This window comes from Pristiophorus japonicus, chromosome 7 (assembly GCF_044704955.1).
Source record: "Pristiophorus japonicus isolate sPriJap1 chromosome 7, sPriJap1.hap1, whole genome shotgun sequence".
Taxonomy (NCBI): Eukaryota; Metazoa; Chordata; class Chondrichthyes; family Pristiophoridae; genus Pristiophorus; species Pristiophorus japonicus.
The window spans coordinates 129,398,893-129,414,720 of record NC_091983.1 but is presented as its reverse complement, the minus strand read 5'-3'; the positions used below and the strand labels follow the sequence as shown (position 1 = coordinate 129,414,720).

General features: G+C 45.3%; 1 protein-coding gene across 1 annotated transcript in view; it reads left to right on the top strand.

Moving 5' to 3' along the window:
* Positions 1-15,828, top strand: part of dcbld1 (discoidin, CUB and LCCL domain containing 1) — a 172,886-nt gene that overhangs the window by 87,889 nt on the left and 69,169 nt on the right. Inside the window, exon 7 of the mRNA XM_070884221.1 lies at positions 9,487-9,559. Within this exon, the coding sequence (XP_070740322.1) occupies positions 9,487-9,559 (73 nt within the window). The remainder of the gene's footprint in view (positions 1-9,486; positions 9,560-15,828) is intronic.

Genomic DNA, 15,828 nt, shown 5'->3' with positions numbered 1-15,828 from the left:
AATGTCCTGCTACTGCTTCCTTAATAATGGACTCCAGCATTTTCCCAACCACAGATGGTAAGGCTAACTGGTCTATAGTTTCCTGCTTTCTGTCTCCCTCCTTTTTTAAATAGGGGTGTTAACATTTGCAGTTTTCCAAGTATAATGCAGGAAAGTGTGAGGTTATCCACATTGGCAGGAAAAATAAAAAAGCAAGTTATTGCTTAAATGGAGAGAGATTACAAAATGCTGCATTACAGAGGGATCTGGGGGTCCTTGTGCATGAAACACAAACAAATAGTATGTAGGTACAGCAAGTAATCAGGAAAGCAAATGGAATGTTAGCCTTTTTGCAAGGGGATAGAGTACAAAAGCAGAGAAGTCCTGCTACAACTGTATTGGGTATTGTTGAGGCCACACCTAGAGTATTGCGTACAGTTTTGGTCTCTTTATTTAAGGAGAGATATACTTGCATTGCAGGCAGTTGAGAGAAGGTTCACTAGGCTGATTCCTGAGATGAAGAGATAGTTTTATGAAGATAGGTTGATCAGGCTGGGCCTATACTCATTGGAATTTAGAAAAATTAGAGGTGATCTTATTGAAACATATTATACTGAGGGGACTAGACAAGGTAGATATAGAGAGGATGTTTCCACTTGTGGAGTCTGGAACTAGGGGGCATCGTTGAAAATTAAGGGGTCGGCCATTTAGAACTGAGATGAGGAGTGTAGTGTCTCTGCATCTTGTTACAAACTCACACAAGGCATGGATATATCAGACACGGTCACTCTGTGACCTTCACTTTATTTCCAGGACTGAAGAGTGCTGATCCTGGGTGGGACCTCCCCTTTTATACCTGGAAGCCCAGGTGAGGAGCTCACTCCCTGTGGTCAGGGTGTACATTACAAGGGTACAGGTACAGTATGCATGAGTTACAGTTACATACTTATAGTCATTGCAAGATGATGAAATACATGACTAGGAGGAATTTCTTCTGAGGGTCGTAAATCTGTGGAATTCTTTGCCCCAGAGAGCTGTGGAGGCTGGGTCATTGAATAGATTTCATAGACTCATAGAAGTTTACAGCACGGAAGGAGGCCATTTCGGCCGATCGTGTCCATGCTGGCCAACAAGAGGCTATCCAGCCTAATCCCACTTTCCAGCTCTAGGTCTGTAGCCCTGCAGGTTACAGCACTTCAGGTGCACATCCAAGTACTTTTTAAATGTGGGGAGGGTTTCTGCCTCTACCACCATTCCAGACCCCCACAGCCCTTTGCGTAAAGAAATTTCCCCTCAAATCCCTTCTAAACCGACCAATTATTTTAAATTATATATCCCCTGGTTGTTGACCCCTCTGCTAAGGGTAATAGGCTCTTTCTATCCACTATAACTAGGCCCCTCATAATTTTATACACCTCAATAAGGTCGCCCCTCAGCTGCCTCTGTTCCAGTGAAAACAAATCCAGCTTATCTAATCTGTCCTCATAGCTTAAATTCTCCACTCCCGACAACATCTTCGTAAATCTCCTCTGTATCCTCTCCAGTCTTCCTGTAATATAGCGACCAGAACTGCATGCAGTACTCCAGCTGTGGCATACAGATCAAGCATAAACCCCCCCCCCTGCTCTTACATAGAAACATAGAAAATAGGTGCAGGAGTAGGCCATTCGGCCCTTCGAGCCTGCACCACCATTCAATAAGATCATGACTGATCATTCACCTCAGTACCCCTTTCCTGCTTTCTCTCCATACCCCTTGACCCCTTTAGCCATAAGGGCCATATCTAACTCCCTCTTGAATATATCCAATGTACTGGCATCAACAACTCTCTGCGGTAGGGAATTCCACAGGTTAACAACTCTGAGTGAAGAAGTTTCTCCTCATCTCAGTCCTAAATGGCCTACCCCTTATCCTAAAACTGTGTCCCCTGGTTCTGGACTTCCCCAACATCGGGAACAATCTTCCTGCATCTAACCTGTCCAGTCCCGTCAGAATTTTATATGTTTCTATGAGATCCCCTCTCATCCTTCTAAACTCCAGTGAATAAAGGCCCAGTTGATCAAGTCTCTACTCAATGACTGATGTACCATGACACCCAGGTCTCGGTGCATCTTCCCTTTTCCTAATCTGCCATTCAGATAATATTCTGCCTTCGTGTTTTTGCCCCCAAAGTGGATAACCTCGCATTTATCCACATTATACTGCATCTGCCATGCGCTTGTCCATTCACCTAACCTGTCCAAGTCATTCTGCAGCCTCTTAGCGTCCTCCTCACAGCTCACACTGCCACCCAGTTTAGTGTCATCTGCAAACTTGGAGATACTGCACTCAATTCCTTCATCCAAATCATTAATGTATATTGTAAATAGCTGGGGTCCCAGCACTGAGCCCTTTGGCACCCCAATAGTCATTGCCTGCCATTCTGAAAAGGACCCGTTTATCCCGACTCTCTGCTTCCTGTCTGCCAACGAGTTCTCTATCCACGTCAGTACATTACCCCCAATACCATGTGCTTTAATTTTGCACCTTGTCAAAAGCCTTTTGAAAGTCCAAATACACCACATCCACTGGTTCTCCCTTGTCCACTCTATTAGTTACATCACCAAAAAATTCTAGAAGATTTGTCAAACATGATTTTTCTTTCATAAATCCATGCTGACTTGGACCGATCCTGTCACTGCTTTCCAAATGTGCTGTTATTTCATCTTTAATAATTGATTCCAACATTTTCCCCACTACTGATGTCAGGCTAACCGGTCTATAATTCTCCATTTTCTCTCTCCCTCCTTTGTTTAAAAAGTGGTGTTACATTAGTTACCCTCCAGTCCATAGGAACTGATCCAGAGTCGATAGACTGTTGGAAAATGATTACTAATGCATCCACTATTTCTAGGGCCACTTCCCTAGGTACTCTGGGATGCAGACTATCAGGCCCAGGGGATTTATCGGCCTTTAATCCCATCAATTTCCCTAACACAATTTCCCGCTTAATAAGGATATCCTTCAGTTCCTCCTTCTCACTAGACCCTCGGTCCCTTAGTACTTCCGGAAGGTTATTTGTGTTTTCCTTCGTGAAGACAGAACCAATGTATTTATTCAACTGGCTGCCATTTCTTTGTTCCCCATAATAAATTCACCTGAATCTGACTGCAAGGGACCTATGTTTGTCTTCACTAATCTTTTTCTCTTCACATATCGATAGAAGCTTTTGCAGTCAGTTTTTATGTTCCCGGCAAGCTTCCTCTCATACTCAATTTTCCCCCTCCTAATTAAACCCTTTGTCCTCCTCTGCTGAATTCTAAATTTCTCTCAGTCCTCAGGTTTGTTGCTTTTTCTGGCCAATTTATATGCCTCTTCCTTGGATTTAACACTATCCTTAATTTCCCTTGTTAGCCACGGTTGAGCCACCTTCCCCGTTTAATTTTTACTCCAGACAGGGATGTACAATTGTTGAAGTTCATCCATATGATCTTTAAATGTTTGCCATTGCCTATCCACCGTCAACCCTTTAAGTATAATTTGCCAGTCTATTCTAGCCAATTCACGTCTCACACCATCGAAGTTACCTTTCCTTAAGTTCAGGACCCTAGTCTCTGTATTAACTGTGTCACTCTCCATCTTAATAAAGAATTCTACCATATTATGGTCACTCTTCCCCAAGGGACCTCACACAACAAGATTGCTAATTAGTCCTTTCTCATTACACATCACCCAGTCTAGGATGGCCAGTCCTCTAGTTGATTCCTCGACATATTGGTCGAGAAAACCATCCCTAATACACTCCAGGAAATCCTTCTCCATCGTATTGTTACCAGTTTGGTTAGCCCAATCTATATGTAGATTAAAGTCGGCCATGATAACTGCTGTACCTTTATTGCACGCATCCCTAATTTCTTGATTTATGCTGTCCCCAACCTCACTTGGGCCCCAAGTTTCGTCCCGCGGCGAAAATGGCGCACCTCCGAGCTGGGCGCCTGTTTTTCGCGCTGAAAACTGCGCCTAAAAAAAAGTCCGATATTCTGGGAGCTCGATGTCTGCTTGGCGCGGCGCGCTCTTCGCATCAGGGGACGGAGCCTAACACTCGCGCCGATTTTCTAAGTAGCGGGGGCGGGTACAATTTAAATTAGCCTTCGTGGTGCCGGCAACCCTGCGCATGCGCGTTGGAGCGTGCGCGCACGCACAGTCTCGCACAAACATTGGCATTCAGCCATTTTTTTAAATACTGCAGAAAAAGTGAAGATTTGTTTCTTGGACCCCTGCAAAGGCTTGTAATTTAATTTTTTTTGATATTTCTGTGTGTGAGGGAGTGCTTTTAGCAGCACTGCTGAATAAATCACCTGCTGAAATCAGTGAGTTCAGCTTTTCACTGCTAAACTTGCAGAACCGGTGCTGCATTGGTGCATGCAAATTAAGGACTGTGTGTTTGGAGAAATAAGAGTGCCAATTCAACTTTGCAATGGATCAACGTCCACCAAGAACAAAGATGGCAAACCATTGCATAATACGTGGGGTTGACAATGCAGCACCCATTCTGCAAATTTAAATATAAAACTGTCGATGTGGCTGCCTCTCCCTGTCCAAATGGCCTCAGTCCCCCTCACAGCTCGAAGGCTGCTGCTGTATCTTCGGCTGCCGTCGAGCCACTGACGCCGCCCCTAAAGCGTGGCCGAATGGCCTCAAGCACCATAAAGAGCTGCGTGTGTCAGGTGTTGATTCTTCGGCTGCCGGCCAGCCACTGACGTCACTGATATCTCATGGCCGAATGGCCTCGGGTCCGTCCGGTGTTGCTTCTTCGCGGCCAGCCACGAAGAGAATGAAGGCCTGCCTCAAGCACTGCAGCTCCGCTCGAAGCTTGCTGCCGCTGCCGTCGAGACACTGACGCCACACCCCTGCCTGTCTCCAACATGAAAGGCCTGCCTGAAGCACAGCAGCTCGAAGGCTGATGCTATTTCACACAGGTAGGAACATGGTTTATTTAATCTTTCTTTGCTTATAAATTTTTATTCAGGTTGGATTTATTTGTATAATATTTGTATAAGTATAACTAAGGATTGATTGTAGAATTTAATGACTTCCCTTCCCCCCCCCTCCCCCCCCCCCCACCTCGTTCCCTACGCCTAATTTGTAACCTACGCCTGATTTTCTAAAGTGTAGACGAGGTTTTTTTCGAGCGTACAAAAATCTTCACTTACTCCATTCTAAGTTAGTTTGGAGTAAGTTTTCACTCACGAAACTTTTGAAATCAGGCGTAAGTGGCCGGACACGTCCCCTTTTGAAAAAAAAATTCTGTTCCAAAGTGAAACTGTTCTAACTGACTAGAACTGGAGCAAACTAAATGACGAGAATTCCGATTTCTAAGATACTCTGTTCTACACCAGTTGCTCCTAAAAATCAGGAGCAAATCATGTGGAAACTTGGGGCCCAATTGTATTCTATGCCTCGGCTAATAAAGGCAAGCATTCCGTATGCATTCTTAACCACCTTATCCACCTGGCCTGCTACCTTCAGGGATCTGTGGACATGCACTCCAGGGTCCCTTTGTTCCTCTGCACTTCTCAGTATCCTATCATTTAATGTATATTCCCTTTCCTTGTTAACCCTCCCAAAATGCATTACACTTCTCCTGGATTAAATTCCATTTGCCACTGTTCTGCCCACCTGACCAGTTGCTTGATACCTTCTTGCAGTCCGCAGCTTTCTTCTTCATCAATCACACAGCTGATTTTAGTATAATCTGCTAACTTCTTAATCATACCCTCATATTCAAGTCTAGGTCATTGATGCATACCACAAAAAGCAAGGGACCCAGTACTGGACCCCACTGGAAACATCCTTCCAGTCACAAAAACATCCTCAACCATTACCCTTTGCTTCCTTATCTCTAAGCCAATTTTGGATCCAACTTGCTACTTTGCCCTGGATCCCATGGGCTTTAACCTTCGTGACCAGTCTGCCATCTGGGACCTTATCAAAAGCTTTGCTAAAATCCATATACACTGCATCATACACTTTGCCTTCATTGACCCTCCTGGTTACCTCCTCGAAAAATTCAATCAAGTTAGTCAGACATGACCTTCCCTTAACAAATCCGTGCTGACTGTTCTTGATTAATCCATGTCTTTCTTCAAGTGAAGATTTATCCTGTCTTCAGGATTTTTTCCAATAATGTTCCTACCACTCAGATTAGGCAGACTGGCCTATAATTATTCGGTCTATCCCTTTCTCCCTTCTTAAACAAAGGTACCACATTAGCAGTCCTCCAGTCCTCTGGCACCACATCTGAAGCCAGAGAGGACTGGAAAATGATCGTTAAAGCCTCTGCTATTTCCTCTTTTGTTTCGCTTAACAGCCTGGGATATTTCATCTGAGGATTTATCCACTTTCAAAGCTGCTAAACCCCTTAATACCTCCTCTCTCGCTATGTTTATTTCATCTCATAGTTCCCACTACTACTCCTCGATAGCAGCGTCTGCATCGCCCCTCTCTTTTGTGAAAACAGAGTATTCATTAAGAACCATACCCACATCTTCCGCCTCCACACACACATTACCCTCATGGTCTCTAATATGCCCTACCCTTTTTTTAGTTCTGCTCTTGCTCTTAATATATTTATAAAACATCTTTGGGTTTTCCTTGATTTTACTTGCCAAGAATTTTTCATGCTCTCGCTTTGCTTTCCTAATATCCTTTTTAATTTCACCCCTGCACTTTCTATGCTCCTCTTTAAGGTAGAGATGGACAGATTTTTGTACGATAAAGGAGTGAAAGTTAATGGGGAGCAGGCAGGGAAGTGGAGCTGAGCCCAAGATCAAATTAACCATGATCTTATTAAATGGTGGAACAGCCTCGAGGGGCCAAATGGCCTACTCCTCCTATTTCTTACATTCTTAAGTTCTTTTTCTGCCAGCACAGACACAGTGGCTGAATGGTCTCTTTCTGTGCTGTAAATTTCTATGATCCTATGAATGAGTCACTTTTGTACATTTCCTTTTAAGACTTCATGTTAGGAGAACTTCAGTTCAAATTTATTGACTGCCAGGTTTGTGTAGCTTCTGTAATAAGCAGAGTAAAGTCACAGTATAATGATGTGGTGGGAGAGGAAATGGATGCTTCAGAATACTACTTTGTGGTGTGATAGGAAACTTGTATACCATCCACAGCTCAGCATAGCATGGCACTGTGTCTTTCTGTGGCTTCTCTCAATTATAGAATGTGCATGAAGAGAGAAGAGATTAAATATGCCATATTCAACTTAAAACCCAAAAGTGTAGAGTGAAAAAGGCCATTTGTTATATTAAACCTGCTCCTTCCACAGAGAGAGTATAATCTGCTCCATCACAATTCTATTTCTCCCACATACTTCCTTAGCCCCAAAGATAATCAAACTGGGCTTCAGAGTATTTATTTTTTCCCTCTCACTATTCAACCCTGGCCTGCTGCCTTCCATTTTGATTGCAAGCTCTAAACCGAAATATCTAAACATCAACTTGCAAACTGACAATTTCAATTGCAATTGCCAGAATAACTGTCCTTCTCAAAAATTCCCAGCAATATGCTTCAGAATAAGTAAATTGTATCTCGCACATCTAAGCAGATTGCAGTATTTATCTCGAATAGATTTTGAAATTGCAATCAATAAAGCAAGTTTTTCCCCCACTTATATTTGGATTAGGAAAATTATAGTTGTCAAGATATTGTTGCCATTTATTGTAATTTAACATGGTTGATAGCAATCTCTTGATTCAATAGTTGTTGGGTTAGACGGTTGTAGATTTCAAGCCCCACTCCAAGATTTGAGCAGATAATCTAGGATAACACTCCACTGCATTATCTGAAGTGTCATCTACCAAAAAGAATTATACTGAAGCAAAAAAATGCTGGAAATACTCAGCAGGTCAAACAGCATCTGTGGAGAGAGAAACATTTAAGGTTTCAGATCGATGACCTTTCATCAGAACGGAAGAAGTAAGAAATGTAACCGTTTTTAAGCAAGCGAGGGCACAGAGGTCAGAGCGGGAGTGGCTTAGAAAATTAAAATGGCAGATGACCGGAAGCTCGGGGTCATACTTGTGGACTGAACTGAGGTGTTCAGCAAAGTGGCCACCCCAATATAGAGGAGACCGCATCGTGAGCAGTGACTGCAATATATTAAATTGAAAGAAGTACAAGTAAATCACTGCTTCATCTGGAAGGAGTATTGGAGGCCCTGGACAGTGGGAAGGGAGGAAATGAAAGGGAGGTGTTGCATCTCCTGTGCTTGCACAGGAAGGTGCCATGGGAAAGGGGGTGTGTATTGGGGGTGATGAAAGAGTGGACCAGGGTGTTGCAGAGGGTATGGTCCTTTCGGAATGCTGAAAGGGGAGGGGAAGATGTGTTTGATGGATTTGAGCTGGAGGTGGCGGAAATGGCAGAGGCTGGTGGGTGGAAGGTGACCAGGGGAACCCTATCCTGATTCTGGGAGGGAGGAGAAGGGAGAGCAGAAATACGGTAAATTAGATGGACACAATTGAGGGCCTTGTCAACCACAGTGGAGAGGAGACCTCCGTAGAGGAAAAAGGAAGTAATTTCAGAAGCACTGATGTGGAAGGTAGCATCATCTAAACGGATGAGATGGAGAAATTTGGAGAATGGATAGAGTCCTTTTTGGAAGCAAGGTGGGAGGAAGTGTAACCAAGGTAATTGTGGGAGTCAGTGGGCTTACATTAGATATTGGTGGACAGTCTATCCCCAGAAATGGAGAGAGATAAATCAAGGAAAGGAAGAGTCAGAGATGAATCATATGAAGGCGAGGGAGGGGTGGAAATTGGAAGCACAGTTAAAGCACTGTCTTTCTGTTCTGTTTTTTTTGGTGGATATTATAGAACATGCCGCCTTGACTAACATTCCTCCTTCGACCACCACAACAAAAAACAGATTAACTGGTTTAATTGTTTGTGAAAATTTACTATAAGCAAATGGATTCCATGTGCATCTACTTAAGTTACTGCAGTTAAATACTAATTAATTTCACTTGATATACATTGAGATATCTGTGAACTGTGATAAGGTCCTATATAAATGCAAATCATTTTTATCTTTTTATTTAAGTGTTTTTGAGGCAATTTGTCACATTTACCAAACTCTTAAAAGCAGATTGTTATCCTTAGCTTGTTCCATAGCCTTCTAACCGGAGATATTTAGAGGGTGAAATCGCAGCCAAGTGCTAAAGTTATGATGTGCAGACAAATTGGCTTGAAATTCAAGGTCTCATTTAGGTTGTCACAATCCTTTTTTTTGTTTCATAACAAAATATACTAGTAATTCATTAATGCCACCCTTGAAATGAGAATGGAAGGTCTGCTATAGTAATGGATCTTTTGTGTGGTAGTGATCCTTTTAATAGTGATGTGCAGTCAAGTAGGCTATCTATTGGAACTTTGGCATCTCCAAAACTGTACTAAGTATGCATCCTGATTTATTGTACTTACAGTTGCTTAATTCATTTGATATTTTTCATGTCTGTTTCAGCAAGAATTGCCCAGCTGGTTGCAAAGCTGTGATAGGAGAAGTCTCTGGCGATTTTTCTCAAGGATATAGGCATGTGAGTACAAAACAAGAGAATGTGTTGTTTATATTTTCTAAAAGTCCCTTTTATAGATTCTCTTTGTGAATTAAAATTATGTAGAGCCCAACACCTTCCATTTAACAGATCCATGGGTTTAGTCATTGATTTTATGTTGGGTGAAGCATGAAAAAGGACAATCCCATTTACCAACATTATATACTCATTTTAAAATAAATTTGTACTTCTAACTCCATGACTTTTTGGGATGTAATTTTAAAAAACTGAGACGGTGCCAATAATTGTGAAGTTTAGCTAAATTTTCCTCTGTTTTCTTCCATTTTGAATTGCACCTTCTCGGCTCCATTGTTTGTTTATTCCATGATTTTACAGCTTTGCAGTGGAAAGCCAAATTCTGGTTCTCTAGTTTTTTTCCTTGATGCATGAGTAAATATGACTTCAAAGATTTTTGGAAAGCAAAATAATCCCAGCTCTTAAAAAGCTTTGTGTAAAGTTACTGATGTTTTGCATCGAGCCAAGAAAAATATTTTATTTTTTATTCATTGTCAGGATATCGGTGTTGCTGGCAAGACCAGCTTTATTGCTCATCCGTAGTTGTCCTTGAGATGCTCCCAAATACATGGTCAGAGTTGATTTACGAAAGAATTTGCTTTTCTGGAATGTGTGCAAGAAAACTTTTGGCATCATAAGCTGACACAAACTATTTTTACTAAAACTTTTGGGCTGGAGTTTCGGCTCATTTGTGCCCCGTTTAGCGTCTGGGTGGGACACACACATAATTTTTTTTCTGGCATGAAACGAGGCGCCCAAGATTTTGTGCCCAGGCGGAAATTTCGGCAATGGTTTTGGGGCGTTGCTAAAACTTGGCGCCCGCCATTATTTTCACCATTTGGATGTTGTAAATCGTCGCCCTGCATCATCGCACTAGTTCCCCAGGCGGAACTTTCAAGCATAACGCCCGATTTAGCGTCTGCCCGGGAACCCGCCAGCAAAAAGCAGCCGGACCCCAGGCGCTAATGGCGCCATCTTGGAAAAGGAGGAGAAAGTTGGAGTTCTGAGTAATTAAAAGCATTGGGAGAAGAACACGCTGTGTTACTGCATATTTTTGATTGTGAAGTTTATGTGAGATTATAGTTTGTTTTAAAGGACATTTTAAAAGATGGGGGCCATACTATGTCAGCCATTAATCCTGGTAGCTATATTTATACAGCGTCGAGCTGGACGAAGGCTTATTTTCAATCGAAGAGGTTGCAGGGGAGGAGGCCTTACACTTCCATGAGTTTACAGGGAACATCACTCATACGTGCAGCTCTCTAAGGCACAGTGCATTAGAAGGCTGTGCTTCCGAAAAGAGGTGGTCACAGAGATATGCCAGATCATACAGGCAGACCTACAGCCTACCAGCGACAACAGGACTGCACTGCCCGTCGAGGTGAAGGTGACTGCGGCACTTGCCTTCTATGCCTCCGGCTCCTTTCAGGCATCAGCGGGGGACATATGCTCCCAGCATGTTACACATTGACTACTGCACTGTACGCATGCAGAATAGACTTCATAAACTTCCCAATGACCAAGGAGGCCCAAAATGAGAGGGCTGTAGGTTTTGGACGATTTTCTGGCTTCCTCAAGGTTCAGTGTGTCATTGACTTTACGCACATTGCCCTGCGAGCACTTTTACAGAATCTGAAAGGGATTCCACTCCATGAACGTCTCCGACCATTCTCAGCGCATCATGGTAGTCAAAGCTCAATATCCAGGGAGCATGCATGATGCTTTTATCTTGCGTGAGAGCAGTGTCTCTCACACGTTCTAGCGTCAACCACAAGGCCAGAGCTGGATGCTGGGGGACTAAGGTTACGGCCTCGACACCTGGCTCGTGACCCCTCTCCGGAACCCTCAGACAGAAACCGAGCATCGCTGTAATGAGAGCCATGCAACCACATGCAACATCATCGAACAGACAATTGGAGTGCTCGAGCAGCCCTTCCAATGCCTGGACCACTCTGGAGGCTGCCTGCAATACTCCCCTCAGCAGGTCTCTGAGTTCATTGCGGTGTGCTGCATGCTACACAACATAGCCATCGTGAGGGGGACAAGATTTGCCAATGGAGATTGCAGGACCACCTCAGGAGAGAGGGGGTGGGGGCGGGGAGGAGGAGGAAGAGGAGCCTGGCGAGGAACCCATGCCACCACAACCACGGGAGGCAATGTGGAAACTTCGCCGCTGCAAAAGCCTTACGACAGCAGCTCATAATTGAACACTTCACTTGCAGAGTGAACGGCATGTTTGACCGTTGCCTGGCCACTCTATCCCACCATGTTGGCTATTCCCCTTATTCTACAAATGAGACACTACAGAGGAATAGTTAAGATGAACAAAAGAATTTATGAAACATTGTAAACTTTTATAATTTTAACTTAATTTTGAAACTTTAATAAAATAACAAATTATCTGCATCCAGCAGTGTGATTATTCAACAACATTATAAACAACAGAATGCAGAATAAATGCAGCAACCATTATCTTTTACCACCGGCTCTCCCCCCCCCCTTTCCCCTTATCCCCCTCCCTCGCCTGCTGCTCCTACCCAAAGTTGGTGTGCAGCAAAGTTGCCAGAGCGCTGCTGTGTTGAGGGGAGAGATTTTGGAGTTGCCGTCTGGGGAAGCACTGGACCAGCTCGTGGCGTGGAAGGCCTGGCTTCTGACTGGCGAGCCTCTTCATCGGCGTCGACAGTCACAGGTGGTTGAGGTCTGGGTGTACCAGTGGGGAACGCAGATAGTATGGCGGAAGGGTTTATGGATTGCATCACCTGCCCAAGCTGAAGCAGAGCTTGTGCCTGTAATGCACAAATGAACCTCTCACCTGCCCTCAGCCAGGCCTCGGTTTTCTCACCACCTCACCTAAGGGCGCTGCTCAGTGCCGAGCTTACGGCTCGCATCCTGCCATAGGCAACTAGGCTCATACGGCAGTGCCTGGTCTCCAGTCCCCTTGTACCCCTTGTTACTGGACCAAGACCTTGCTCTGCTCTGCTAAGCCCGTGTGGTACCGGTGTGCAGCGGTCACCCCACATTAAAAGAACTCACGCACGGGCATCTTCCACCCTTCAATATGAAGTTCGTGACCTGGAACGTCAGGACCCTCATGGACAACTCCAACAGCGACAGCCTGGAACGCCGCACAGCCATAGTTGCTCGGGAACTTAGAGGCTTTGATGTCGACATTGCCGCCCTAAGCAAGACCAGGCGGGCAGGGGAAGGCCAGCTCAAGGAACAAGGTGGAGGTTACACCTTCTTCTGGAACGTCAAACCAAAGGAAGAATGCTGCCACCACGGAGTTGGTTTCGCTATCAAGATTCATCATCATCCATCGTAGGCAGTCCCTCGGAATCGAGGAGGACTTGCTTCCACTCCCAAAGTGAGTTCTCTGGTGGATGAACAATCCAATACAAGAGCCACAGACTCTGTTACAGGTGGAACAGACATTCGTCGAGGGAAGGGGTGGGTGGGGCTGGTTTGCCGCGTGCTCCTTCCACTGCCTGCCCTGACCTCTTCACGCTATTTTGCGTTGAGACTCGAAGAACTCAATGCCCTCCCGGATGCACTTTCTCCACCTCAGACGGTCTTCGACCAGGGTGTCTCGGGTGTCAGTGGTGATGTCGCATTTTACCAGAGAGGCTTTGAGAGTGTCCTTGTAACGTTTCCACTACCCACCTTTGGCTCATTTACCACGAAGAAGCTCCGCATAAAGCATTTGCTTCGGGAGTCTCGTGTGTGGCCTGCCCAGCGAAGCTGATCGAGTGTGGTCAGTGCTTCAATACTGGGGATGTTAGCCTGGACGGGAACACTGATGTTGGTGCGCCTGTCCTCCCAGGGATCTTGCGGAGACATCATTGGTGATATATCTCCAGCGACTTGAGGTGCCTTCTATACATCGTCCATGCCTCAGCTCCATACAGGAGGGCGGGTATTACTACAGCCCTGTAGACCATGAGCTTGGTGGTAGATTTGAGGGCCAGGTCTTTAAACACTCTTTTCCTCAGATGGCCGAAGGCTGCACTGGCGCACCTGGAGGCGATGTTGAACCTCCGCATCAATGTCCAGGTCCAGAATTTCATACTGACGAAGTGGAAGAAGCCTGTGCATGAGTTCTTTTAACGTTGGGTGGCCGCTGCACACCGGCAACCACACGGGCTTAGTTGAGCAAGCTCTTGGTCCAGTGGCAAGAGGGTCCAAGACAACTGGAGACCAGGCACAGCTGTATAAGCCTACTTGCCGACGGCGAAGTGTTGGCCGCAATCTTGGCGCCAAGTAGCCCCAGTGATGGTAGATGGCCCGAGGCTTGTTTAGGAAGGTCACTTCCAAAGTTATTTTTAAGAGTTAAAAGTTGATAAATTCCCGATTTGTTTAAAAAGTTTCTAAGAGTTGTTAAAAAGTCTTAAGATGTAGATCAATAATCGGTTATAAAATTTTCCCCAATTGTTTAAAAGTTTAAGATTGATTAAGAGTCTGAGGAATGTTTTAAAAGTTTTTCCAAAGTTTCCAAAGTTATTAAAGGTTTCTCCAAGGTTTCCAAGTTGTTTAAAAGTTTTTCCAAATTGATTAAAAAGTTACTCGGGTTAATTAAAAGTTTAAAAAAATAGATTAAAAGTTGATTAAAAAATTGATTAAAAGACTGAGGTGTAAGTCAGGTTACTCCCCTGGCACTGCTCCATGGGTGCCGCCAGCCCTCTGTTGTCCTGGACCAGTCCAGGAGTCCCTTCGGCCGGTTACACAGCGGCCCCAGAGTCCCTTTGACCGCCTGGTGCAGAGTCCCTTCGGCCCGGGACAGGTGCGAACCGGTGCGGGGTCCCTCCCAGTACACAGTGCATAAAGTAAGAGCTTTCTGTTTGATTCCCTAAATCTCCCCAGATTTTTTTCTAAATCGCTATCAAGAACGAGCTGGTCGACCGCCTCAGAGACTACCCCGTGGAATTAGCAAAGGTCTCGTGATTCTCCGGCTCACCCTATCCCGGTACCAGTGCGCCACAGTTATCAGTGAGTACGTCCCAACGCTCGACACAACAGATGAGGCCAAAGAGGGATTTTTACTCCACTCAACCAGGAAACACCAGGACTGGTTTGATGAGAATGACCAGGAGATCCAAGAGCTAATAAATCATAAGCGCAGGGCATTTCTGAACCTAAAACAACAACCCAACTCAGGAGCAGCAAAGCAGCATCACAGACGGCTCAAGGCTGAGGTCCAACAAAAAACCTGCGACCTAAAGAATAGAGAGTGGGTGGAGAAAGCGCAGGAGATTCAGCAGCTGGCCGACAGCCATGATGTGCGAGGATTCTTCACCACAGTCGAGGCCACCTATGGCCCAAGCACCCAAGGCCCCACCCCACTGCTGGCCAAGAAAGGGGAGACACTCTTCAAGGACACCGAGGCAGTCAGTACCCGCTGGAAGGAGCATTTTGAAGATCCCCTTAACTGAGACTCTGCATTTGACACGAGTGTCCTTGACTTCATCCCGCAGCATGCTACCCGCCATCATCTCAGCAAAACCCCAGCCATGCACAAGGTAGAAAAGGCCATCTGTCAGCTCAAGAACAATAAGGCATCAGGAGCGGATGGAATCCCCGCTGAGGCACTAAAGTATAGTGGAGAGCCATTATTGGCACGAATGCATGACCGCATCTCTCTCATCTGGAAGGAGGAGAGTATGCCGGGAGATCTCAACGATGCAGTAATCGTGACCATCTTTAAAAAAGGGGACAAGTCCGACTGCGGCAACTACAGGGGAATCTCCGTGTTATCAGCCACTGGGAAAGTCATCACTAGAGTCCTCCTCAACCGTTTTCTCCCTGTGGCTGAGGAGCTCCTCCTGGATTCACAGTGCGGATTCCGTCCACTACGGGGTACAATGGACATGATCTTTACCACGCGACAACTACAAGAGAAATGCAGGGAACAGCACCAACCCTTATACATGGCCTTCTTTGACCTTACAAAAGCTAACCATGAGGGACTATGGAGTGTCCTCCTCCGTTTCGGCTGCCCCCAAAACTTTGTCGCCATCCTCTGCCTGCTCCACGACGACATGCAAGCCATGATCCTGACCAACGGACCCAATCCATGTCCGGACCAGGGTCAAGCAGGGCTGCGTCATTGCGCCCAACCCTCTTCTCGTTCTTCCTCGCTGCAATGCTCCACCTCACACTCAACAAGCTCCCCGCTGGAGTGGAACTAATTTACAGAACCAGTGGGAACCTGTTCAACCTTCGTTGCTTCGAGGCCAGATCTA